The 23,492-nt window shown below is 40.7% G+C and overlaps 1 protein-coding gene across 11 annotated transcripts in view; it reads left to right on the top strand.

Annotated features, from left to right (window-relative positions):
* The first annotated feature begins 40 nt into the window (after window positions 1-40).
* lrrfip1a (leucine rich repeat (in FLII) interacting protein 1a) overlaps window positions 41-23,492 on the top strand; it is a 57,174-nt gene continuing 33,722 nt past the window's right edge. For all 11 annotated transcript variants that reach the window (XR_003693807.1, XR_003693803.1, XR_003693806.1 and 8 more), the window contains exon 1: window positions 41-693. Coding sequence is in view for 2 of the 11 variants with exons in the window: in XM_028592159.1 (XP_028447960.1) it covers window positions 604-693 (90 nt within the window). In the remaining 9 variants the exon portion in view is untranslated. The remainder of the gene's footprint in view (window positions 694-23,492) is intronic.

Below are 23,492 nucleotides of genomic sequence, written 5' to 3'. Positions count from 1 at the left end.
ATATCCGACGTCACGTGAAGGCAGCTTGATTGAGCACAGGCTTTGAAGTTGGTTGGTGTCAGATTCGAGTCTCTTGCTGCTGTGAATCCGTCAGGTGGTGGAGTCGTACCGCTGCTAGCTAGATAAACACGAGACTATTTAAACAAAAACAGCAACATTGTAATAATGGTGGTTTAGCGGCAATTAGTGTTTCTTTTTTAAAATGTCAGTGTTTGTTTGTGTATCCACAGAATGACAGACAGGTAACGGGCATTGTGTAAATTGACAGCGAGAAAGCTATACAGTGAACGGTTCTCGTTGATTTTGCTAATAAGCGCACGTGGGGGCCGATGGTGCCAGTCGCTGACACGGTTTGAACCCGAGTTGCTGCGCCGTTCACACAAAACACAGGAAGGAGTGTTAAAAACGGATGTATGACAATGACCCATGCTGTGAACGCGACCAGCCACGGGTTGTTTCATCTCCTCGCCTTTCATTTGACATTTTAGCGACACATGAGACCCGCTAGCTAAGCTACCGTTTGGATTATTCGGTGCGCCTTTTTGGACCACAAAGTGCGACTGTTGTCTACACAGTGAGTGGATAACGTATATTTGAGAAAGCATGGGGACTCAGGGCACAGGACGGAAGAGATCTACCAAGAAGGAGAGGTCGACGGCAGAGGACGATGCCCTTAATCTCATAGCGAGAGAGGTGAGTGGAGACACCGTTAAATCCATAAATCCTTCCCGTCATGTCTGAAAACGAGTGACAAAACAGTTGAAAGTCCACGGACTGGTCTTCCTCCTCAGCCCCCCCCCCATAGAGCCGAATCTTACGTCCCTATTTAAGATGGGTTACCCCAACACCTAACGTTACATACTGGCATAATTGTTCAATTAGGCTACTGTTTGTCTTGATATATTTGTCGTTAGAGAGACTGACAGTCGATACCAGGTTTCTTTCACTTCCATGTCCAAATTAATAATGTATCCACTAAAAACACCCAGTCTCCACTACCACATGTACGCATTTCAACTCTTAAATTTCACCACTGCTTTTAATTGTCCATACAGTTGAAGACTTTATAAGGCAAAATATTACATTTACAATAATTTCTGTCTGTATGTCCTAAGCTTTTACATTTGATATCTACTTTCCTTTTCCTTTTACACTATGGAAATGCACTTGTAAAGACTTTGAAACATGCTTGATTACAGTAGGTAAAACCAGCTATTGTTGCCTGGTAACAAAGTTGTAAGTAGGGTGTGTTTTTAAAACCCTTCTTTGGTTGGTCCGTTCAGTCCAAGATCTGAGAGTTGTAGAAGAGAGATGTAGAAAAGCATTTCATTCACAAGCTGAGGAAGAAAGTTTCCCCTGTGCATCCATGCACTTCCACGGGACAGTGACACAACTTACATCAATGAAAAAGATAACTGTCGGGCAAGCAAGTAGGCTATGCATATGCTAAAATGTGCAAAATCAACTATATGGACATTTTAAATAAAGGGGTATCCAATATACATAAACCATTAAATTGATGAGTCATAAATGGTGCAAAGAAAATGACATTTAACTGCAGGTTTTATAGTTGCAAGGATGATCACCCTCAGTGTGATTGACTCAGCTGGACTCTGCACTGTGTCAAGACAGGGCTGTTATTGGATAATGTAATCAAAAATGGATTTATTGTTCAACCAAACGATATAGTAAAGTTGTCAAAACATTGAATTCTGGTTATAGTAATCATTACAGAAAGATGTTATCTGTGCTCTAGACTGCATGGGATACAGCGCTGTGGCAGCTCTCTTTGTTTTGACCCACAGCAGATTCAAATTGGGTTTACTGTATTGTACAAAATAAGCCTTTCATGTGCCTGCAGGAATTGTTAGGCTACCCCTTAATAATGCAAGGCGGTAGTTGGCGGCAGGTGCTGAAGTCATGTTGTGACAGGTTTACAGCCTTTCGAGGTTTCTAATCTCTTTATTTTGATGAGTCTAGTGTAGGATAAATGGGTGTTTTGTGGTAGGAATAATGCCTAGTGTGTCTTCAGGGCTTAACGTCCGCCCATTTGAAGTGTGATACCTACCAACTTGTGCCCTTGAGGTGTGAAACAATCAATATTTGGGTTTAATATCTAAGCTAAATGCCAACCAGCTACAGAAAACAAAGAACAGCCTGACAGTTCACTGTTCTAAAGCTACATTGGGCATATATCTTTGAGGAAAAATCAACATAGGGTGTCCCATTTCCTTCCCTCATTCACAAATAAATCAACAGGGATGCTGCTGCCTCTTACCCAGCAACATTTGAGTTTTTTTATAGTTAGGTGGTGAGCATGCTTGAACTCCGCAATTATAGCCATCACCCTGATTCAGGGCAGCGTTGACAAGCTTTTTTCAGTTGGGAGGAAGTTGGGTCTGTGCTAACCCAACCCGGATGTTTCAGCAAATTTGCGTGTCACTCTTAACTGACATGTATTGTCATCTCTTCATAGCTGTGACTGTCTGTGGTAACGGGGCCGAGGCCTTACCAAGGTTTGGCTGTTTGAATGTTATCTTCTCTTAGCTGCTTAGCTGACTGTTTACACTGCAGTAGTGTATCTGAGGTTGCACATTCCCGTAGCTGGCGATCACTTCTCGTTGCAGTGTATTCGCAGGGGCAGGAGTGTTACCCGGCTGAGGTGTGTGGAGATGAGTTTGCGCACAGTTATTCAGCGGCAGCAGATGCACAATATCCACACAGGAGACTCCCTTTGAACGTACATCTTCGTCCTCATCAACTCCCAACAACGAAAGGGTAATTGTGGCACAGCATTCTCTCACATCTGTGCCGCTAAGAGAGTCTGTGCCTTTAAGAAGCAGACGGGTCAAGTCCCTCACTGGCAGTCCTCTTGACAGGCTGGTATGTTAGCCCTGATGAGTTGGCCCATTCTGCAAAAGAGTTCTAAAAAAAGACACTCCTGAGAGATCAGCTGTTGCTGCACCCCCGTTTTTAGATTAGGTCTGTGGGTGGGTGGGTGGGTGGGGGATGGGGATGGAGGAGGAGGAGGAGGAGGAGGAGGGATGTGGCTCACCACCTGGCCATCCCACCAGCATGGAAACAGCAGTGGCTGTGTGGAATTGTGAGGCACTTTTGCAGAGAGTTGGTAGTTAAGCTGCTGTTTTAGGTTGTGGCAGTATTATGTTGCTATACATTTTCCTACTCCCCCTGTGACGGGGTTCCGAGAAACTGGTAAACCTGACTTGGCGTTAAAGACTGTCAGCACAGAATACCAGAGCGCTAGTACTGCTGTACTTTAGGGAGTTGGTTCCCTCCCTACCCTTGTCAAAACAGTTGTAAACATTAATTAGTAGCGTCATGTTCTTAAACTGTACCTGACGGTTTGTAATGTGAAAATGTTGGGTAGGGCTTTGACTGTATTTTGCCTGCAATGACATTACTCTGAATCATCATAGAATACCCATGAATATTTGTCTCAGAAGTCATTTAAACAAAAGAAAAGTCAAGCCTATTCACAACCACTGAAACATTTTTATCAAGGCTGCCACCATGAGGTTGACATTTGTGATTTTTCAGGAAATGTCTCAACTACTACAGCTTGAATTTTTCTAATATAAGAAATACAAGAAGCAATAGGCTCCTCTACATACGTGCATACTCAGCATGCTTTTCTAACAGGCAATCACTTCCTTTGCTTGTTTGCTTGTCTTTTGGTATGAGGAAAACCGTCTCCTCATGCTGTACCCAGTCAGCTGTGGATTTTCCCTCATGAGCAGGCCAACAACTACAGCTTTTGGGTTTGTTGATTTACCAACCAGTTCATCACAGAGCTCTGAGGACAAGAGGACAATTTCATCGAAAGGATTAATCAAATCCGAGCCACATGTATTTCCAATGTTCTACACATAACAACCAAAACATCCATACTAGTTAGATAATAACGATCTTGAAAGCCGTTTCATACGTATTGCAGATTTTTGTCCGAAAACATTGCATGAAAATGTACAAAATCTGATTTTGTGGGTTCTTATGAATGCTTGCACACCTCTAACATTAGTGTTGTGGAAAAACTGTGTCTCCTCGTCAGCATGATGTTCAATTTAAATCGACAGCACCCTGGATGAATATTCACTAGTAAGCTATTTTAGGAGTTATGTTCCTAAATTATTTGTTTTGCCATTTATCTCTCTGTTGATAATGTTCTGAAAAATGGTAGATTACAGTCAAGGTTATTAACTCCTCGCACACACTCCCTTTTTACATAGAAATACCTCCCATTCTTGCTTTGAATACTGCCAATAGCACTGCAATATAAGGCATACATACAGCGTATGTTAGACATCTACAGTTAGGTTATGTTACTAATGAAGCAGCTTTAGATTATAAACAGTGAAGTCACCATCTTAAACCCGACCTGGCCCACATGTGGGTCATTACTGCACAGCCATGTTGCATGGCCAAGCGTGGTTGAGACACAGGCAACTTTTATTTAAAATAACAAAACCTAAAAGAGAAAACAGCAGCCAGCAATTTCAATTAGGGCTGGGCGATATAAGAGAAAATCAAATATCACGATATTTTTGACCAAATACCTCTATCGATACCACAACGATATTGTAATGTTGACTATTGGTGCTTTCACAAAATACACAATGAGATTTTTGATAAATAATCATCAGTAATGTGGATATAATAACTAAGTGGGTAAAGGCAAATAACAGAACAGCTAGAACATTCGGATAAGTTCAGAGAATGACATCACTTTACTCTAATGCAGCCCGTAAAAGACAACACTTATGTCATATTACGATATCTAAAATCTAAGACGATATCTAGTCTCATATCACGATATTGATATATTATCGATATATTGCCCAGCTCTAGTTTCAATTAAATGTCCGTGGGGGTCAGTAAAACTTGGGGTCCTATTGGATGTGCGCGACCACCAGTGCAAAGCGGTAGGTCTTGGGTACACGGACTATGTCGGCTTCTACCGGTGCACCTTGCTGGCTGTCTTGGTTCATGTATGTACAACAGTGCAAAGTGGAATGAATGCCAGGGAACTTTCTTTTATTATCTAATTTGACAGTCAGTCATAACTAGGGTTGGGCATCGCTTTGATTTGAACAATTCTGATTCCAATCCCGATTCTGCCTTTTCGATTTTGGTTCTTATCGATTCCGATTCTTTGAGGGGTGGAGTTGAAACGGGTTACATGCTTATTTCACAGATAAGAGGAACATTTTATTTTTGATTCAGTGGTGGTTTACAATTTAGCCAGGTTTTTTTTCCAACATAAAATAAAGCCACACTTCAGGGCTCCTCTTACCGTGCTCCATGGCTGCAACACAACAGGGCATACTGGAAGTACGGTGGTGGTCGCCACAGAAACCAAAACTTGCGCATGTATGTTAAATTTGGAACCGATTCCAATAAAAAAACAATTCCAAGTTGGAATTGGTTCTCGATGCCCAATCCTAGTCATAACGGTAAGTATTAACTACTTTTAGAGTAGTTTTTTTTTTTTTTTTTTTTTTTTTTCTTTTCAGGGCTAAATTACATGGTATCAGATGAGTACATAGACCAAACTCATTAATACCATCCGCTGTATTCGGAAGTGTCCCATGTGTTTCCCACAGGTTTTCGTGAGACTATGGGGGCTGGACCTCCAACCCTCTGGGGGCATGCTACATTTAAAGTTAAATGCATCAATCTGGTGCACTTTGAGAGCAACATTAAGAAGTTAGAATCTGTACTCTTGTAAACAATGTTGTTGTGAGAAATTTAATTACAAACACATTGTTTACAAGGATATGAATGGTGACGACGTTGGAAAAACAGGCCCACCCACAAAGCATGGTAAACGAGACAGGGTTTAGTTCACAAATGGTCAAAACGCAAAATCGACTAGAGCATACATTTGACCGGTGTCAATGGATGATAATCTCCTCCTGAAGGGAAAGCCTTCTATTCTCACTTAGACAGCAAAGGATAGGTGATTTGCAGCTTTAAGTCAAACGCATCATTTAAACACAAACGTCCATTAGATATAATTTAGCCACGAAATCAGCGGAATTATTGGATTACGGTCAATCGTAGCAAACCCATAATTCTCCGTTATGCTCCGTCTAGCAACAACTCTCCAGGTTTCTGTTGATAAGTCTTGTTTTTGTCTGCGTGAGTTTGAGGAGTCGGTCTAAACGGGGGATTAAGTCGCCAGGTTGGCGCTGGGTGGTTTTTAGAAGCTCAGTGACGCGTTGAAGAGAATTGAGTTTTCAAGGGTGGATTAGCCTGGGGCGTCCTGGGGAAGGGGAAGCCCACCACACAATCCCCAATTCATGCTTACGGTCATCTGCCAGAACGCCACAGTCCCTCGTGCAGCCGAGTTGTTTAATGGTGGAGACAAGCAACACATATTTACACAATGACAGCCAACAGTCAAAATCCACACTGAATAGTGACGTTTTGTAACCGTGTCCTTGTCTAATGTAAGCACACAATTCCATTAAGATGTTTAAATGTGCGTCACTTCTTAACACGGCACTCAAACCGCTGTGCCCCCCAGAATATAAGGTGGAGCAGATTGACACCCATTATGCCATGGTCTACTTAAACGGACATTATTGGTCCAAACAATCACTTGTGTATTTCCTGATATATACAAAAAAAAACTGCCTTCAGTTCAGCTTGGCTTGCCTGACTCATGTCTCCTTAAAAGGAAGTGGAGGCTCTGCATGTGTTGGCTTCCTCTTGATGACATCATCACATGCACAGTCCCTGCAGATTGTTATCACAAACTCCTTCCTGTTTATTCACCATGGCTGAGTTTCTTTCCAAAAGCTTAGGGAACAGTGACGGGTGGGGCTTGGTGGGGGTTGAGTGCAGGTATTACAGTTGAGCAAATCAGGTACACTGAGGGTGGGGGATGCACTTATATACAATTTGACCAATAGGACCAAGTAGGACAAATGGTCAACACACAGTTTCTGACCGTAAGGTGTTTACTATGTGACCAAAGCAGCAGTGGAAAACACTAATACCAGCCAGTGCCACACAGTCGTCATTCACCAAGTTAATCTTTTATCAGCGTTTTTTAACAGCAACAGCAAAAGTTTTGAGGATTGGACACCCTCAAATGTTGAATTTATTAATGCCGGCGTAAACATGCTTTCTGAAGTTTTGAATTTAAGTGTAATCTCTTTCAACTTGGCCACATTAACCTTGCTGCTATGTTGTTTAAACCAACACTTATTAGCCGGATGGGTTTAACTGGATTGTGTAATGTTTGTTTTTCTGTAATATCAGTTACTCTTCATTTCACTTCCCCTGACTCTTAGGTCTCATGACCTCTCAGCTTGGGGATAGTAACAATGCATGATAGATGGATGGATGGATGGATAGATCTGATAAGCCTCTTAAATGTTTGTCTATAATTACATGCCATAAGACATACATCACACACAAACAGAATGGTACCAATCCTCCCTTTAATAACAAGGTCCTTTACATTACATAACATTCATTTGGTTGCTTTTGTCCAAGCATCTTCAAAGACTACATTCAAACACAATAGGAAGGAGAGCTAGATCATCTCAAAGCTAGATTGTCTCAAAGAAATGCCTCTAAACCACTTAAATATGCAACTCAACTGTATAGCACTAACTTACAGTGTACTTCTACTTCAGGGGAAAGCATTCTACTACTACATTTACCCGGCAGAGAGGTTACTGGTTACATTGCAGAGACGGATTTTACTCATGAAATGCAACAATTAAAATATGTTGCATCATCATTAATAAACTATCCAGCATTACATTAAAGTTGAAAGCTCCATCTTGAACAGACGTTTAGTAAATGTAAGGACATGTTGACAATGCCTCTCTTTCACGCTTCACTTAAGTAAACATTTGAATGCAGGACTCGTGGGGGGAAAGGCATGCCTGGGACTCAAGTTGAGCAGTCATATTTTTTGGTTTTTGTTTCAGTCCGAGTGACTTGATGTGTTGAGAGTTGCTTTTATGGTAAAAGGTTAGCGTTATGCACTGCCATTTTCAATATGGGAGTTAATAAAAGGGTGTTGGCAGCCTTGGTTTGCGCTGGTTCAGAATACCGAATCTCCATGTTTTATATTGTTGACCTTGGTTACACCAGTTAGCACACATTAGCTTAGAGTGCTCACTTGGCTTGTTTAAGTGCGCATCTTTGACATCCTTTAATGTCCCACCTAACCCCTTCAATAATCTGTCTGTCTGTTTTGATACTGATATGAAAAAAAAAAAAACTTAACTCCCATATTGACAAAGACAGCGCATAACTCTAACCTTTTTCCATAAAAGCAACTCTCAACATGTCAAGTCACTCGGACTAAAACAAAAGTGTGTGTGTGTGTGTGTGTGTGTGTGTGTGTGTGTGTGTGTGTGTGTGTGTGTGTGTGTGTGTGTGTGTGTGTGTGTGTGTGTGTGTGTGTGTGTGTGTGTGTGTGTGTGTGTGTGTGTGTGTGTGTGTGTGTGTGTGTGTGTGTGTGTTTTAAGTTAAATATTTGGTATATCCAGCAGCAAAACTGAACTGCTGTTTATTTACACAAAGGCATGTTAAACGCTGTGCTGCGTGTTATGTCTTCATTTCCTTTGTGCATGCAGGTCCAACAGACAGCCGGACTGCTGCGTGTGATGTATTTCATGCAGGTGAACACATTAACGAGACAGACAGCCACAGAAAGAGATTCCTGCCTTTTATTAATTAGATGTTCAGAGAGTTACAGGACAGGTTGCTTGAGGCGTTTACTTATAAAAAATGAGATGGAAGTGCTAGCATGGGGTGAAGTCTGATAAGTTGAGTTGTCACCCTGCACTGAGAGTTGGCCAGTGACTCTGCTGTCCAGACTTCAGCGGGGAGTTCATTCCATGACTTCCGGGCTGGAACAGAAAAGAGCCGCGGCTGTGATGAGCACCCACAAAGTCGTCGTTCCTTTCACTGCTCTGTGGGCCAGCTCCAGAGTCTTGGACTGGATGCATGTGCCAGTGTCGGGAACAGAGAAGAGGAGTGGTGTGGGAGATAAGATCTTTTTCCATTACGATTTAGTAATCTCTGGAGTACTCCCCGTGATGAGTAAAATAAACCTAGTGTCTGAAATCGGTGCATCCCTGAAGTCGCAGCCTGTCCCAGGCTCCCTTACCTAAATCTCATCAGTGTGCCCGTGAGTTAGGCATGTAACTTCTCCTACCTGCGTGTCACTGCCCAGAGGCAAGGGGTTAACGCTATTTGTTTGAAAGTAGGGCTGGGCAATATATATATATATATATATATATATATATATATATATATATATATATATCAATATTATATCAATATCGTGATATGAGACTAGATATCGTCTTAGATTTTGGATATCGTAATATGGCATCAGTGTCTTTTCCTGGTTGAAAAGGCTGCATTAAAGTAAAGTGATTGTTGTAACTGTTCTATTATTTACCTTTACCCACTTAGACATTATATCCACATTACTGATGATTATTTATCTAAAATCTCATTGTGTAAATATTTAGTGAAAGCACCAATAGTCAACACTACAATATCGTTGTGGTATCGATATCGAGGTATTTGGTCAAAAATGTCGTGATATTTGATTTTCTCCATATCGCCCAGTCCTATTTGAAAGCGTGTGACCCTGTGAATGTAGCATGAAGAAATAAATCATCATTTGGAAATAAACATGTCACAGAAATTCCTTTCTGCAACTGATCTCCAGTAATTCACTGCGCTCACAGTGCTGCGTTGTGTAACTTCCTGCGAGGTATTGCTTACTCCCATCATGCTTTAGTAGCAGTGAGTGTTGCAACATAAACTATTGCTGCCTGAAGCATCTGTTTCAAGCTACAAGAAGCTTCCTATTGCTCCCACAAGGAAAACCTAGGAGGGCCCCACAGTGTGTAACCAATTGGAAACATGTGGGTAACATCAACTAAAAGGTCTCAAAGGATGGTCAGGTTCACCATGTTGTTGTAGAAAGACCCATCGCTTCTTGAGATGGAATGTTAGAGGATTTTCTAGTTTCCATAATCCACTGTCTTGATTGGGAATGGTATTAATGTGCTGGGCATGAACCACTTTGTTTCCATGTTTGAATCTCAGGAAATTCTCAAACTATGGGGGGAAACTGTTTCCTTGTCCCTGTAATGTAGTTTTGATGGTTTCATCGCATTCTCTCACGGTTTAAACCAGCTGCCTCCCTCCATATCTATTTTTAGAAATCTCTAAAGCATACTATTTGTTTTATTCTTGACATGATGTAGCCCGCACAGCTAACCACTGTGTTTGCAGTGCTCAGGGTGCCAGAGCATGTGTTTGTGGTGCAGCCGGAGGTCTTGGTCATGGCTGTGTGAGTGGAGGCAGACAGAAGTTTTTCCTTGAGTAACTAGCAGTTAAAGGTGTTTTATGAACGTGCAGGCGGATAAGCCTGTATTCTAGAAACTTCGCTGCCTATATGCAGTACAGTGCATCTTATAATTTATACAAAATGTGAGGAAAGGGCTGGGTTCTCAAATATTAGGTGCAATTAAACCCATTTGTTGTGAAAGGCACATTGCCATACGCAACGCATACAAAATAATCCAATAACTTCCCCTGAATGAACTAATGCAAAAAACATTTTAAGGATGGGCAAGGGCTAGTGCTTGACGCACAGGGGTCAGCGCTAACTTTTTTAAGTGGTTGCCGACTTGGCAACCAGGCATCCGCTTTTGGTTGACGAAATTGACAATTAAGTTGCCATGTCCTCACCTGCCTATATTTGGAGCAATTCATTTCTTATGTAACTATACTACACATTTTAATAATGAAACAATGAGATAATGGCTTGCAATATAATTTCCCATCCCTCTCAAAGAGGGGTACAAAGGATCACAAAACTAACAGTTCGGATCACGGTTTTGAGTCACTGATCGGATCAATTTTCGGATCAGCACAAAAAGGGGGTAATTTAAATGATTATTAAAAAAGCAATAACTTAACAATAATTACTTCTTTCACCAGTAAATTGCTGTCAAAAGACAAAAACAGATGAGAAAAGGGTATTTTACAATAACTTTGAATGCACAAGGTTTACCAGTTTCAAGTTAAAGTGATGGCTCAGAGTAATTTCATCCTAGGGTCCTTTGCACCATGACCTCGAGCCAAACCCCCCACCCAGAAGCTTTTTTCAGCTGGGTCGAACATTGGGAGAGTTAGCGTAGAGTAGCGTTATCAGCTGAATAGCTTAGCGCAGGGGCTAATGGACCCACGTTTGTATCTCGTAAGTTACTCAACTAATAATGTCCGAAATGATACCAAACGTCTACAGTAGTACAAATAGGTTATGCACTCATAAAAAATGGATTGGAAATTTTGTAAGTACACCAGAAGTTTATGAACACTTGCTTGCTCTCTTCTGCTAGCTGCTGCTGCTACCTGCAGTAAGACAAGTGCTTAGGGCTGTCTACAAATTACTACACCGAAAAGATACAACAAAAATATTTATTAATTTAATGATTAAATAAGGTAATGTCTCCAAACTTACCTCAATTATTACTTTTCTCCTGCTAGTTATACTACAGCACTTACTTAAAAAAAAAAAGTTAAATTAAAAAATATTTTTGTTGCATTTCTTTTCGGTGTGGTAATTTGTAGACGGCCCTAAGCACTCGTCTTACTGCAGCAACAACAGCAGAGAGAAGAAGCCAGCAGGCAAGTGTTATTTACTGTACATACAGTTCTGGTGTACTTACAAACTTTCCAATCCATTTTATGAGTGCATAATCTATTTGTACTAGTGTAGACGTTTGGTATCCTTTTTTTTTCCTTTTGGTATCAGGGCACTGCAGGGCGTAGCAGGACGTAGCAGGGCATAGCAGGACGTAGCGGGGCATAGCAGGACGTAGCGTGGCGTAGCAGGGCACTGCAGGACGTAGCGGGGCATAGCAGGACGTAGCGGGGCATAGCAGGACGTAGCGGGGCATAGCAGGACGTAGCAGGACACTGCAGAGCGTAGCAGAGCGTAGCAGGGCATAGCAGGGCGCGGAGCAGGACCACGGTGACAGCTGCAACCATGATTTAGGTTCCACCCTAATCCAAGGAAAACTGCTGGGCGAAAAAACATAAGGACTCCGGGGAATAAGCTCCTCAGAGCTAAGTTAGTAACCAGCATTTCTGGGACATGGATGCACACAGATGGAAAGAGAGAGAAGAGAAGAGCTCAGTGTGTCAAAGGAAGTCCCCCGGCAGTCTAAAACGTTCCGCATAATTAAGAGCTGGTCCAAGGCAAACCTGAGCCAGATCTATAAGGGTTGGTAGATGAATCTGATGACTATGAAGAGAAGCAGAGAAGAAGACTAGAAAACCTAACCACGCTGAAAGTAGACTGTAAACCCTTAAACTTTGTGTAGATATTAGGGATGCACGATTAATCTAATTGCAATTGCGATGGCACTCTGTGCGAGTACATAACTGCAAAATTGTGCGATTTGAGTTAACAAAAAATGTGTGCTGTGTGCGTGACCGTCTGTTTGCACTCCGCGTCTCCACGTTGTAACACCCTTCACTTTACCGACGGTATTAACAACAAATGAAGCTACCGTGAAGCTTGGTGTTTACCGTTAGCTCACTTTACACTTTTATGCTTTTTTAGTAAAAGTATGTAAGTATCATTGTTGCAAAAGAATCCTCACATTATAGAAACGATCCAAACTGTTCTGTCAGTCAACTAAGTGTTGAATGGTCTAATCATTTCTTCTGGACTTGTAGTCCGTTTTATTGTTGGGTAGTTTAATTTATATTAAAACTAGTTTATAAACTACATGTGTTTTGTGTGCAAACAAATCTTAATTTGTAAAGTAACTTGTAACTAAAGCTGTCTAAAAAGTACAATATATAGCTCTGAAATGTAGTGGAGTACAAGTAGAAAGTGAAAAAACAGGCTCAAGTAACCTCAAATTTGTACTTAAGTACAGTACTTGATTAAATGTTCCTAGTTACATTCCCCCACTGCTCGCAGATGGATGCGGTGGAGACAATTGAAAAAATGAAAAAATGTTTAATAACTTCCCTCGAATCATTTCTGGCAAGAGTTTGTAAGGGTTTGAACACAGAGGCTTAATTTATCCATTTCTGCTTTTTGTGAGAAAAAGATGTCCGTTCAGCTGACTCATGTCTGTGGCTATATTGTGAGCGGAGCGTTTTTAGCAGCCACTCCCTTTTAGGCAACATCTTGGGAGGTTTTTAAGGTTTTACAAAGAGGAAACAAGTGGGGTTTTTTTCTTCCAGTTAGTCATTATAACCTTCAACTAGATAACAGGCAAACTGTGTGAATCCACTTAATGGCCCAACCTCATTTTAAACGCAGTCAAACCTCTAGCTGGTCAGAAATCAGTTATTTCTGTGTGCTCTCTTTGTCCAGCCTGTCAGCGCTCATGATCATTAAAATACCCCTCCATTTTGGTTGCTGAAGGCTTGCATTCAGGGCGTGGGAATTCAGCGCGCTGCAGACAGAGTCCCAGCACCAGGCTGGCATTTAGCTCTGGTGGCACTTGAAGACAGGATGCCATTTAGATTATCAGTAGACACAAGGGATCAGGTTGACCGAAGCCAGGCCAATAGGTCTGTCCTTTGCAGTAAGCTCAGATAAGCCATTTTCTCATATGAACTCAAACACAAATCACGTCTGGACATTGTACCTAGTTGTCAGACATTACAGCAGGGTAAAGTCATACAATGTATAAAAATATGGACATGATCTCCATGACGTCACCAATAGGTTTCTGAAAGCCAAAATGACATCGGTCAACTCCCGGCTAATCCAAAAATGGGCAATGAGGTGGAGCGTGGATGGAGCTGAGGCAGGCCGACTGAAGCCTACAGTCAATGTTCGCCTCCTGGGACGGCAGCCACCTGTCACTCTTAGCAACACCCCGTAATCATATAGAACTTGAAGCCTTAATGTGATTTTAAACGGGTTAGTTTTAACTAAAGTCACCCCCCTGTACAGTTGTCATGAAGGTGGAAATTAGTTATAGAGAGCAAAATAATTTTTTGTACCAGGCTGCTGCTGGAAAGTTAAGCATTTTAACATGGGGTCGGGGCACAGGGCAGCTCACCTGGTAGAGCATGCACTCTATATACTGAAGGCTGAGCCCCCCTGCAGAAAATTGTAATATTTCACATTCTTCACTTAGTAACTTTAAGCAAGAATGACACTATATATTATATCATATGTTTTAAAATCGCATCAATGAATTGTTAGCCATATTCATTTGTGGTTCATATTTTATTGACAGGCCAGCTGATGACATGAAAGGGGAGAGAGAGGGGGGAATGACATGCAGCAAAGGGCCGCAGGTCGGAGTCGAACCTGCGGCCCGCTGCGTCGAGGCGTAAACCTCTATATATGGGCGCCCGCTCTACCAACTGACCTATCCGGGCGCCCCAAATTGACCATCTTAAAGTAAAACGCTACTTAAACAATTTTTAAATTAAAAAAATAATATGTGACCTGTCATTTTGGCTTCATAGCATAGCTCTTGTTTGATAAAACTGAAAGTCAGGAATAGGAGGAAGGAGAACATGCACTGTGTTACACTATCATCACACAATATGTTTGAAATTAGCCTTCCCATGAACTGTTATCTTTTGTCTGCATTTAAACCACTGCAAAGGATACATCCAGTCTTGTTAGAGCCTCCCATTTTGCTATGAACTAGCTCATTTGCTCTCAGGAGGACAGTCACCCTGTTGAAATTGTGCTGAATAAGAACAGTTTTTTGATAGAACCAGAGACCATGTAGGTCAATATAAATAGCTTTAAAGGAGGCGTAAAAGATGCAGGATTCTGTCTTTTGACCTATTTAGATGCATCGTTCTGACTAGAGGCAGCTACCACGTACACTCGTAGGTACAACATGCGTGGACACTCGGCTGATCCAGGATTTCACTCACTTCCATTTTCTGACATCATGGCGTATTTTGACTTCAACTGACAAACTGCAAGAAGGTACTTTATTGAAAGAATGAATTGTATTATAAAAAGTAAATGAGTAGTTTTTGAAGTAACATAATGTTAGGACAGTATTTGTCTCAGCGTTTGTTTGAAGTTGTCTAGTAAACCAGGTAGCTGGAGTTTGACGCGTCAAAGGCAACTCGCCGGCGACAGCGACGGGGGTTTTCCATACGTCCGTCCGTAGGTACGTCGGTGCATCCGCTCGTCCCGTTCTTGAAAACATGGTATCTCAGGACCCCCTAGAGGGAATTTCTTCAGAAATTGGCACAAACGTTCACTTTGACTCAAGGATAACTGATTAAGGTCACAGTGACCTTAATCAGTTATCCTTGAGTCGAAGTGAACGTTTGCCTCACAAAATGTTTTTGATCATAACTCAAGAATTCCAACGCTTATTTTGACATTTCACACACATATCTAATAGGATAAAATTATGAAGTGATGACATTTTATATTCAAAAGGTCATCTTCACTCTGACATCATTATGTTTTGCAAAAAAGCTTATCTGGCCGTTATTCAACACCATAACTCAGGAACAGAAGGGGAGACGTTGGTCGGTTACTGAATTGGTGACACTAATCTTGGATCAGTAATGATTGTATAGATCCTCCGTGTGAAATACACCTAATACCTTTTTTAATAAATCCCTTCAAAGTCTTCACTACATATATCATGTGAGTCTGGGCAGACATGGATGTAAACTGAGGCGGTCATTCTAGTTGGCTTCTCAAATAATATACAACACAAACTGCTCAAAATGACTGTTAAAGCTAATTTTGCACATGATTAATAATAGCATTGCTCCTCAGCTGTACATAATACTATTGTCTACTTGAAATGGCCTATACAGAATAGCCTATACAGTTTCCTTGAAAAAGAAGTCCCTGATTGTACAAGTCTTGTTGTTTTGATAGATTTCTAGTAAGCCTGTTTTTTTAAATGGTCAGAACTATGGCAGGCACAGAGTGTGTGTTGACACATACACAGCACTCCCACCACAGTAATGTTTAAACATCATTCACACCTTTGTTTAAACTTTGGCAAGGCTGCTACACTCATTTACACTACATTCAGTACTGAAATGAGCAATATTATATTATAACAAAAAAAGTTTTAATTTGGTATTAAAAAAATAATATACTTTGTAGGCTACATGATGTATAGGAGGCAGGAAAGTAGGCCTATTAGGTTAAAGTAATTCACTGGCTTAACATGTTATTTTGCACCAGTCATGCTGGACTTCTTGATTCCGGTTTCTGGTCATTGGCCAACAAGGTCAAGTATTATATACTGTATAATGTGTTGTCCATCCTGAAACATAATGTGTGTGTTGGGACATATTTAAAAGTAAGATAAATCACTCAGTCTCATTAAATCTTTTTCCTCCCCAACCTGACTCGACCTTCTCTCAATTAGACAATACAATAGAGCTGCAAAGATAAGTCGATTAGTTGTCAACTATTAAAATGATCGACCAACTATATTGAAAATTGATTAATAGCTTTGAGTACATTTTAAGATAGAAACCAAAAATTCTCAGCTTCCAAAATGCGAATATTGTTCTAGTATTTTCACTCCTCTGACAGTAGACTGAATATCTTCAGACATTCGAGGACGTCATATTTGGCATTTAATATTGATTAATCGAGAAAATAATCAACAAATTAATCGACAATAAAAATAATCGTTAATTGCAGCCATACAATACTGTCTGTTGTGTAGTCTGTGCCAGTGTCTGTAACAGTCAAGAGTATAAGAAGACATATTTGATATAACTTAACCTGGTCTAAAAAAGTTGACTGCATTTAAGAACCTTACACAAGCTATTGTGCTGTATTAGTGCAGCCTACATGTCTACACAAAGTTGCTTTAAAGTAATGCACTGTGGGTTTGGACAAACTGTTTGCTTTGTCTTCTGAATATTTTCTTAGCCATATTGTAAGTCATGTTGCAGTTTTAAAGGTCCTGTATTGTACAAGTTGAGATTTCCGTGTGCGTTTTTATTTATTTTTTTATTCAAGCAGGTCAGGGTGCGATTTAAATACTGTAAAAGTGTCCAAACGCTCAAACCACAGAGAAATGTACACTGCCGATATTCAGAAACTGCGCCTTTTGAAACAAGCCCTCAGAACTTCTGTGCGGTTATAGATATAGATAATAATAATATCTTAAACAATAAGAAATAAAAATGTATAAGACAGAAACTAAACCTACACTATCATTTGATAACACACTATAAAATAACAAAATATACACAAGTCAAGGGCAGACACAGAGACAGGACAGCTCCATCAGTGCAGTCATAGGGCATTCCTTACATTCATGTTGAACACATTTTTAAGCCCGGTACATCAACATGCTATCGTCACATAACCTCTCTTTCATCTTCTATGGACACATCTAGAGTCCATACAAGAATATTCCATAAAAAGACACATAATGAGTAGAGTAATCTATTTCTTACAGATAACCAACCTAAACATTAGTGCAGTGGTTCTCAACCTTTTTTGTGCCAGCGCCCCCCTATCCATTATCCAGGTCCCTAATGCCCCCCATCAAATATTATGTAGGCTAATTGCCCCGAATATTAATGATTACGCCCTGATATAGGCCTATTATTGTTGTTACTATTGTTATCAAAAATAATAAAAAAATCAAATAATTGAATGACAAACGCATGTATTAGTTTCCCAGGTATCAAAAAAGCCATGTAAATAGAAATTTTATATATTTACAGTTTTTTTTTTTTTTTTTTTTTTAAATGCAACCATTTGACATTCAAATTAAAAACCAGCAGCCAATCAGAACGACTAGATATGTAACATTCAAACTATAATTAGGTATTATCAAAAGACCTGCTGCATGTCCCTGGTGTGAACCTCAGCACCTTTAGAAGATGACTAGAATTTGAATGTCCTTTTTTGTTTGTGAAGTGACCTTGGGTGTCATGAAAGGCACTTTAATTTAAATATATTATTATTATTATTATTATTATTATTATTATTATTATTACAAACACTAACATTAGCCAATCCGAAACAGCTTAGCAATTTAACATTCAAATCTATTTTTCATTCAAATCTAAATGTTCCAACGGAAAACAAGCTGGCAGTTATCAAGGGGTAAAAGCAGAAGAATAACACACACACACACACACACACACACACACACACACACACACACACACACACACACACACACACACACACACACAGGGGGGGGGTGTAAAGAATAGAACAGGACGTCGCGGCGATTGCTTTTTATTTTTTTTATCTGAACGCAGCTTCACGTGGTACAGAGCTCATTTAAGATGATGCTCTGATGTCCCGTTTCCATGAAGGCAGCACGGAGCTGCGCCAAACAAAGCTTGTGGTTGTATTTTCATACGCTTCGTGGATCTGATTGGTTGATTTGGCCCGTCTATCACCAACATAGGTGATAGACAGATGGTTCATCCAATCAGCTAACCAGTATTTCCGCCCCTTCCCAAAAGTTCTCCAACGGAAAGTTCCCAGATGGATATGCCGAGCAAATGCGAAGCAATCCATCTGGCGGAGTCAGGTTACCTCAACGCCCCCCTTTCCAAAATATTGCTCCAACGCCCCCGATCATCTTCTGAACGCCCCCTGGGGGGCGGTACCGCCCCCGTTGAGAAACACTGCATTAGTGCATTGTAACAACATTTGTTCTATATCCACACCTGAGTGCTATACATGTGGCTCTATTTTGCTCTCCATAGCACAACAATACTGCCCTACAAAGGCGAAACGCCGTAACATCATGTTTGGGCAAAAATGAGTTTTGGGGTATTTGAGACCTCCTTTATCATGTGAATAAATATCGTGAGTCAAATTAATTGTTTTAACGAGGAAAATAGCCGTAACATCCAAAACCATACGAGAAACCACAGCAGAACGCCGTAACAGCTGTTACGGCTCTTTGCCTTTGTTCCGGCACGCTGAAGTTGAGTTAAGGTTTCCTGACTTTGTTTAGCCAGGCATCAAGAGAGATGTTAGTGTGCCACCATGATGTTACTGTACTCTGGCTTTGTCATACTTTGTCAAAGTTTGCCGCTTTTAATTGTCACCAAACCACGTAACATACACACGACACATCTTTGAAATAAAGTGGCGATGGTTCAGATCTGTCAGTGACAGCCCGGAGCTAGCTAAATGGAATCTTTCATGTAGCGCTAACGTTGATGCTCACACACCTCCTCATTTGGCGGAGCCTCACATCAGACGCCGAAAACCAATTATTAAATACACGGGCATCCTACCTTTCCATGCAATCCGATATAATCCATAGCAATGCACGTCATCTGCTGTATCCACAACAATCCATACGTGTTTGAGCCATATTTCCTTCTTGCCTGTGTTCATGTCAAATCTTACACAAATCCATAATGGCACTAAGCTAGTTATTGCTAACGTCCGTACAAAGTAGGCTAAGCTAATTGTTATCTCAGAATTAAAAAGTATTAATCAAAGTCGAGTTCGTTGACTGTGCATCTTGAGCAGTTTGGTGGCCCTTAACCAGGGGCGATTCTAGGCTCAGACCTTTAGGGGGGCTCAGCCCCTAATGAGAATATGACACGGATACAGTGCCTTGCAAAAGTGTTAAACATAATATATTTATTGTTAAACAATATACCTTTTGTATTCAATTATAATTAAATTCTTTTTTGAGAAAATATTTCTTGTATTTACTCATACTATATACTGTACTGCAAAGTTACTTATCTGTCATAGTGTTCAACTGTTAGTGTTGCCACACTATCCTGATCATTATAGCACTAAATAGGAACATCCAAAGGCCTTCTATATAATTTAAAACAAATACCACGATGACTAGACCTTGGTTGATCATATAATGGATATAAATATGGTGAACAGCAAGCAAATATTGATTATATGTCCGTTACTGCCTGGCCAATCGGAGCAGACTGGGCTTTCTCGGGAGAGGGGCTTAAAGACAGGCGCTAAAACGGAGCATTGCAGACAGAGGGTGAATACAGGTGTATTTAGACAGACAATATATGTTTTTTTGAACATTAAAGTATATAAAATGTTCTAGTAAACCTAAAATACAAGTATGAACCTGAAAATTAGCATAATGTGGGACCTCTAACAGAGGATGGCATACTGTAGTTTGACAAACCACCAAGTGTGCTACATTAGTAATAGATTTGCAGTTGTTGGGTGGGGTTTACTGCATCCGGACAATTCAGAGTGTCAAGTAAGTTGTCATTCACAGGAAAGTCTAACTCAATATGATATGATTGTCTGCATGTCCTGGCACTTATTGTGTTGTGTTGCATTGTATGTAGTACTGGAGTTCCCACCCATGTGACATCTAAATTAAATTTTTTTTTTGAAAAATATGTGCTTTACACCCCAAACTGATTGATATTGACTGAAATGTCTGAGATGTCTATTTTTTTCTTTTGGGGTTTCATTTGAATGAATTCAACAGAAAGTATTGTATGAATAAATCTGATCTAGTGACATAAGAAAAAAAAAAAAAAAAAAAGAGTAAAAGCTCATGAACCCCTGAGCTTGTTTGATGGAGTAAGTGAGAATCGGTGCTCCGGGCTCCTCAGAGCAAACTGGCCTTGTTAGTGGAGGTTTTCAAGAGCTGTGTTTCTGCTGCTGCAGGTCAAAAGTCTGATGTCATGTTACTCATCTGACACTGCAACTTTATTACCTCAAGGGTGTTTAAAGAGAGAGACCCTGTACACCTACACTTCGGTGTAGATGCGTCGGTACAGGTTTTGGGTGTGTCTAGGCACAAATGTTAAAGGTCCCATGACGTGTAGTGGTCCCCTAATACTGTATCTGAAGTCTCTTTTATATAGACCTTAGTGGTCCCCTAATACTGTATCTGAAGTCTCTTTTTATATAGACCTTAGTGGTCCCCTAATACTGTATCTGAAGTCTCTTTTATATAGACCTTAGTGGTCCCCTAATACTGTATCTGAAGTCTCTTTTATATATACCTTAGTGGTCCCCTAATACTGTATCTGAAGTCTCTTTTATATAGACCTTAGTGGTCCCCTAATACTGTATCTGAAGTCTCTTTTATATAGACCTTAGTGGTCCCCTAATACTGTATCTGAAGTCTCTTTTTATATAGACCTTAGTGGTCCCCTAATACTGTATCTGAAGTCTCTTTTATATAGACCTTAGTGGTCCCCTAATACTGTATCTGAAGTCTCTTTTTTATATAGACCTTAGTGGTCCCCTAATACTGTATCTGAAGTCTCTTTTTATATAGACCTTAGTGGTCCCCTAATACTGTATCTGAAGTCTCTTTTATATAGACCTTAGTGGTCCCCTAATACTGTATCTGAAGTCTCTTTTATATAGACCTTAGTGGTCCCCTAATACTGTATCTGAAGTCTCTTTTTTATAGACCTTAGTGGTCCCCCTGTATCTGAAGTCTCTTTTATATAGGCCTTAGTGGTCCCCTAATACTGTATCTGAAGTCTCTTTTATATAGGCCTTAGTGGTCCCCTAATACTGTATCTGAAGTCTCTTTTTATATAGACCTTAGTGGTCCCCTAATACTGTATCTGAAGTCTCTTTTATATAGACCTTAGTGGTCCCCTAATACTGTATCTGAAGTCTCTTTTATATAGGCCTTAGTGGTCCCCTAGGACCATTAAGGTCCTAGGTCATTACTGAGTTTAAACTACATTATCGGTTATGTTTGCACTGAATAACGCGTTCAATAAACAGAAACACAACTCTTGCAGCGCACATGAACAGATGCGCAATATTAGCTAACACATAAAATAGCACCCTCGTAAATCAGCCTACTGTTGCTAACGTAGCTACATTCATAAATCCTGCATAACATCGTCCCGTACCTACAGGACCTCAGACTTAATTTATTGATGCACGCACAGAGTAGTGTCGACAAACAAAAATCCAATGAGGGGAGAAAGGAAAGTGTGATAGCGTTCCACGTTAACGCTTTTTTCTCTCTCACTCGAGACCGCTGTGTCCAACGTTACTAGAAGGTAGAGCGAGCTACAACCGACGGAGAGAGAGAAAATGTATCACTATAGCCAATCCAGTCTGCTCAAAGCATGGTCTTTTTCACAAATGGGTTGCGTAAAGGGGGAAAAAGTAGCTTCCACTTAAGGAGCCCTATGTCCTGTCTTTGTGTCTTTGCCATTGACATATTTGCTAGTTTAAGACCGACGCACTTGTCAATTTCCCGTCCAGCGCCCGCTACTAGAATTAGTGTGTTTGACGGGGGGGTGGGCATCACGATGGTCGATGATATCGTCCATTGGCACAACCCTAGATGTGGCCTTGACCAACTGCCACTTTGCTTGTTTGCAAGCCATGATGTCTCTCTCTCTTTCATGGGTGGGCCAAATTCTCTGGGTGGGCAAAGCAGAGAAAGGGGAGGTAACCTTGCTCCTTATGACCTCATAAGGGGAAGATTCCAGATCGGCCCATCTGAGCTTTAATTTTCTCAAAGGCAGAGCAGGATACCCAGGGCTCCGTTTACACCTATTGCCATTTCTAGCCACTGGGGGACCGTAGGCAGGCTGGGGGAACTCACATTAATGTTAAAAAAACCTCATAAAGTGAAATTTTCATGCCATGGGACCTTTTTAAGAAACCCAAGGACAATTAGAAATCTTAGAGGAAATGCCATTTTAAGGAGTCAGGGAGTGAGCCACGGGGAGAACAGCAATCAGTAAAGGCTATTTCTGGAATATCTCCTTCATCGCTCAGATGACTGTTTTTGAAGAGCAATTACTTGCACTGGCTTTTGTGAATGTACTGGTACACATTCACACACATCCACGAGCAGGTGGTGCTTAGTACGCACACAGCTTGCTGCAGGGTAAAAAGCATCTCTACTGATGCAGCATCAGGCCTGCTGTTCTAAGGACCCATTCCTCCAGACAAGATGGACATTACGCAAGTCTTGCTGCAGACTTCAGCGCTTTGTAATTTAAATCCTGCATCTATAACTTAAAGAGCATCTACTCACTCAATTAGTAGAGAAAAAGCATTGCTCCACTGGCCTCTATACGGTAGGTTGAAAGGCTCACGTCTGGGGTGGGAACCACCAGAGGCCTCGCGATACGACATTATCACGATACTTATGTCACGAAACAATATTATTGCGATTTTAATGATATTGCAATTACCTTTTTTCTGACTCCAAATTTTTTCCAACTTCAAATTATGTCCCCAAAGAAAAACATCTGTTTTATCTAAAAAGATACATTTCTGTTTGTTCATCTCACTTCTATTTTATTGCTGCAAAATGGGATTGTCAAGCAGACACACTGACCAACCCATATGACAAAATATCAGGATACTATGCTGTAACGATTTTTATTTTTATTTTTTTTCCACCCCTATTGCTCACCACAACCATCATCACAATTGAGTGTGGTCAGGTGTGGTGTTGCATTGTGAAGTGCTGAACCGCACAGGGTGTGGACCGGAACAA

This window comes from Perca flavescens, chromosome 11 (genome assembly GCF_004354835.1).
Source record: "Perca flavescens isolate YP-PL-M2 chromosome 11, PFLA_1.0, whole genome shotgun sequence".
Lineage (NCBI taxonomy): Eukaryota > Metazoa > Chordata > Actinopteri > Perciformes > Percidae > Perca > Perca flavescens.
This window is presented reverse-complemented; position numbering and strand designations above follow the sequence as displayed.